This window comes from Acomys russatus, chromosome 8 (genome assembly GCF_903995435.1).
Source record: "Acomys russatus chromosome 8, mAcoRus1.1, whole genome shotgun sequence".
In the NCBI taxonomy this organism is placed as follows: Eukaryota; Metazoa; Chordata; class Mammalia; order Rodentia; family Muridae; genus Acomys; species Acomys russatus.
Genome location: NC_067144.1, coordinates 45307531 through 45312324, shown reverse-complemented (window position 1 = coordinate 45312324; position 4794 = coordinate 45307531). Strand labels below are relative to the sequence as shown.

Genomic DNA, 4794 nt, shown 5'->3' with positions numbered 1-4794 from the left:
TCATCAACTTTTAAAACATCTAAATGATATACTTCCCCTAATAAGACCAGACTTTCTAATTGTTCCCGAACATTTATATGAACCGGGGCCAAGCATGCAAATTTTATGAGCATTTGAGTGCCATTTTAATTTAAATTGTCACCCGGATGTAGCTGAAAACTGTGGTGGGTGTGATACAAATAAAGAATAATGTGAGAAAATGAAGAGGAATAAGAGAATCAGGCAGAAAGAATGCATTTCAAGAAGACAGTGGTTTTAGAAGGGGACAGCATATGTTTACAATGCTGACATGGTGTCAAATAGAAATAAGACTAAATATAAGAGAACTTCAACTAGATGTTTAGATTCTTAGATCTAAGTAAAAAAAATATGACAATATTGAGAACTGAATCTAAGTTTGTATTTCACCTTTCTCTAAGATGTTATTGTTTGGCATAAGAAGTTTTTATTTTTGAAGGAATGCAATAATTAGTGAAGTAGAAGCAATTGGTGGTCTTATTTTTGAGAAGTTAGCATTCTGGGAACTGTTAGAAATTCATATATATTACATTTGTCTTTAACTCAGTAAACAAAATATCTATTTTATAGACGTGTAATGCGTTTAGAAAAGTTAATTCAAAAGACATGTAAGGTGACTGGGGTACACATTCTGGGTATAATCATATAATCATATAAACTCTTTGTTCTAGATATTAAGAAAATTAGGTCTTATGAGGTCCTCTTCTAAACTCTTGACTATTTTTTCAACAGGAATTATTCCTTGAAGAGAGACAAAGAGACAAAACCAAAAAAACAAACAAAAAAACAAAACAAAACAAAACAAAACCCAAAAAAACCAAAAACCAACACTCTTGGAAATTAAATGGAAGACAGAGGATAATCTTCAGTGGTAACATTTTCTCCCAATTTCATTGGCAGCTTAATTGGAACACATTTTTACAACATTTGTCATTAATACAAACATAACAAAATAGAAATTAGAACTACTAGTGCTTATTTAAGTGCTGATTGTCCATGGATTCTTACTCTAAAGCCTGATATCAGAACATCCCTGTAAGCCAACTGCTTCTCCAAAGAGCTCTACTCTAGCATATGATGGTGCCATTAGACTATCACGATCAAAACGTTCTGCAATTCGACAACTCTCAGCAACAAGATACAAACAATTCACCAATACATCAGTACACAGGTGACAAAGTAAACCAACCCAACAACCAACTCATGAGCAAAGAACAGTCTCAAAGTACAGTCACAGTGAACTCATCAAGCTTTCACAACAAGGCCCAGAGCTGCTCCACATTGTCTACTCCGAAATCTAAAGTTATCCAAGGCTCCTATAACAGGGCCATGAAATCATCATCTTTAAATTCCAAATACCCAGCAACATATTCAAAAGACCTCCAGTTGAAAACTTCAGTGCATCCCTCTTGGGAATCCTTGGACATATCTTTGTCTCACGATAAACCTCAGACAACATCTTCGTCTAAATTTGCCAATACTTCATCATTGGAACCTAGCCAAATAGCTTCAACATCAAGACTACCCCTCCCAAAGCCTCAGACATCATCAAATATTGATGTTTGGTGGAAATCACCTTTATTGGGGTTTACTCAAAAACTCTCAACGTCAACTTCATCTTCCCTCCCACATCAAGAAACACCTGTAAATATGATCTGGACTTTACCTTCTTTGGAAAATAGCCCAAGTGAACCTAAATCAACATTATGTAACTCTAAATCACAAAAGGAATCCTCATTAGACAACCTTTGGTCATCTTTATTAGAATCCAATAAAAAAGCTTTGAGCTCACCACCACTCAACAACAAACCTCAGAGAAATGACTTTCTTCCAACCTCATCCCCTCTTGAATTCAATCGAATGGGTCAGAATTCACCACTATCTGACTGTAAACCTCTGAAAGTTCCAGTATCAAACTCTAATAACAATTTTCTGAGTTTACCATTGTCCCAAGCAAAATCGAGGAAATCACCTTTATTGTCAAATTCTGTTCTTCCATCTCAGAGTTTTCCAACATGCCAGCCCAAACCAAAAACAGTGGTTAGATGTGGTCATAGCTCCCGGGTGGTAAGCTCATCTGTTTGTCACTCTAAGGCCCAGAATAGTACATCAGTCAACGACAAACACAGAGCTCATCGTCTACCATCCGCTCATCCGAAACCAACTGTCTCGGGGAAAAAGGCGTCAAGTCCCAAGCCGTATGTCAAGAATAAAAGTGCTTCAGTCCTGAGCTCCAAGCCCCAGAGTAAAGATAGCCCTGAAGAAAGTGTCAAGCCAGAACCAGAGAATGAAAGCCCATGGTCCTTATATTACAGTCATCCTTGCATTATTAAAGGTGGTACTGTCCCTGTTGATGTTGTAAATAAAATTATCAACTCTATCTCCAAGTCTACAATCCAGAAGGATCTCTCTAGGCAAATTCTCTTTCGAAGAATGAGGGGTAGGCCAAATCCTCGTCCTGGTCCCCGCCTCTCATCAACATATACTGTTTGTTTAGAGTGCGCTTCCTACATAAAATCTCAGTGTAGCCATCTTACAGGAAAGAAAGACCCTCGCTGTGCAACACTCTTTGTTATACCAACACCCGAGAACAGCTCTGATGGGAAAGTAGACCTGAAATTAGTTCTTATCCTTTCTCTACCAGAGACTTCTTCCTCATCCTGCTTGCAACTTTCTATGAAAGACAGTCAAGCTGACAATCATCTAGAAGCCCTCGATAATAATCTTGAAGACTTAGAGACGATAACACAGTTTTTTTCCGCATCTGAATCTGATTTTATCCAGGAGCTCAATTCAAAGGGAAAGTGGTTGGCTGCATCCTCTGAGAACAAAGACTTAAGCCCAAAGCCCCAGGCTGTTGACTGGCTGCTTTATGTTAAAAACAGTAATAACACTCAGCCCCAAGGCCAGGTTCCAGCCCCATCTTGTTCTTCATCTTCATCATCTTCTTCTTCTTCCTGTTCCATTTCCTCCTCTTCTTCCTCTTCTACTGGCTTATCCACTACAGGATCTCCTTATAAAGGCCCCACTCCAACTCCTCTCTCAGGTTACACCCTTTCAAAGGTACGAAGTTACCACCGATTGCCTCCAGGGGTCTCCTGGCTTGAGTTTATAAGGGGTTCAAGTTCAGAAGCCACCAAAACAAGACAATCAGCATCTCCCAAAACCAAGCACGTGAGGACTCGCAACACGAAATCCATGAAAAAGGGGAGAAAGGGACCGAACACACTGCTCAGATATTTCCAAACAAAGTTCCAAAATGAAAAATCCTGATTAAATCAACTTTGTGTCTCTTTAAAAGCAATGGTATTCTAGTTCCTTGACACTAATGCTTGTTTTCTTACCATGCTTATTTATATTTTATTTAAAACTGAGCGTGACTCTATTTTAGCAGATACAGTACCTATTCAAAGAGAAATATTATTTATAAAATATATTTGTTAGTTGGATGATAAACTAGTATCTTCTAAAAGCTGAACGCTGAATTCTATATTTTTTGACAGAATTCCTTTCTTATATTGTATAAATGGTAATGATTATGTCTAGGCCAAATGTCAGCAACACCCCTCTCACCTGGTTCTGAACGTGGTTCAGTATGTGGTTACCTTCCTTCATAAGATACATTAACAGTATTCCTGAGCCAATTTATGCAAATCTGTTTTTTCTAGATAGAAGAATCATTTAGGTCACACTCAATAGGCAAGAACATGTACAAAAGCAATCATTTCAGTTATGAATTTTTAGAATGTTTCCCTCAGTGTCACACATTCTACAGTTAAATAATTTCCTCCATTTTAGTTAACAAATCTAGGGAAGTAACTAGGGAGAAGCTCTATGTGATGCTGACGGTGCAGACTTTTCAGGCACAGGTTTCAATGTCACTTGCTTATTACTTTCATCTATATAGCCATTGAGTTGATAAAAAGAATATCAAAAAATTAAGGCTTCCACATTTGACCATGTCCCCTGGAGGGAGAGACCTGGTGGCACTCAGAGGAAGGACAGCAGGTAGCCAAGAAGAGACTTGATACCCTATGAGAATATACAGGGGGAGGTAATCCCCCTCAGGAACAGTCATAGGGGAGGAGAATAATGGAAAAATGGGGGGTGGGATGAAGGAATGGGAGGATACAAGGGATGGGATAAACATTGAGATGTAACAAGAATAAATTAATAAAAAAAAAATTAAGGCTTCATTCCAAGATCCCCAATAGATTGTCAGTAGCCCCAAGGCTGACAACCAGTATCTATAATAAGAATTAATAATTTATGATTCTATTTTTCCACCCCAAAACATCTCAAACTCAGTATGGCCCAGACACAGTTGCTCATTTTACATTGATAATTTCCATCTTTATCTACCTATGTAGGGCTGTTTTTATTACCTGTCTTTTATCAGGGCCATGAATTACATAGCATTTTTGTTGTCTGTTGCCGCCCCCATGCCACTACCATAATTTATCCTAGTCATGTAGCTATTGGTGACATGGATTGTACCAATAATATGTAAACATAAATTTTTTTTACTTCCAAATACATTTGAATTTATGGTTGTCTATTATCAATAATTTATATCACTGTTCTTTATTTTATAGGTGTTTAAATTCCTAGATGAAGTATGATAATTACTTTAAAGACATAATAATCACTATTATTATTATTATTATTATTATTACTAACAGGTGTGTGTTTCTGTGTGTATGTGTGTGTGTGTGTGTGTTTACCTTAGCACTCATGTGTGAAAATCAGGAAACAATTTTCTGGAATCAGTTCTAT

At 37.3% G+C, this 4794-nt stretch overlaps 1 protein-coding gene across 1 annotated transcript; it reads left to right on the top strand.

The window, feature by feature from the left end:
* Nucleotides 1–1095: 1095 nt before the first annotated feature.
* On the top strand, nt 1096–3291 carry Csnka2ip (casein kinase 2 subunit alpha' interacting protein). The gene has a single exon (XM_051150467.1). The coding sequence runs from the start codon at nt 1096–1098 to the stop codon at nt 3289–3291; it is 2196 nt and encodes a 731-aa protein (XP_051006424.1).
* Nucleotides 3292–4794: the final 1503 nt, after the last annotated feature.

Excerpts from the sequence above, each read along its gene's own strand:
- Csnka2ip (XM_051150467.1), top strand. The coding sequence starts at position 1,096 with ATGGTGCCATTAGACTATCACGATCAAAACGTTCTGCAATTCGACAAC.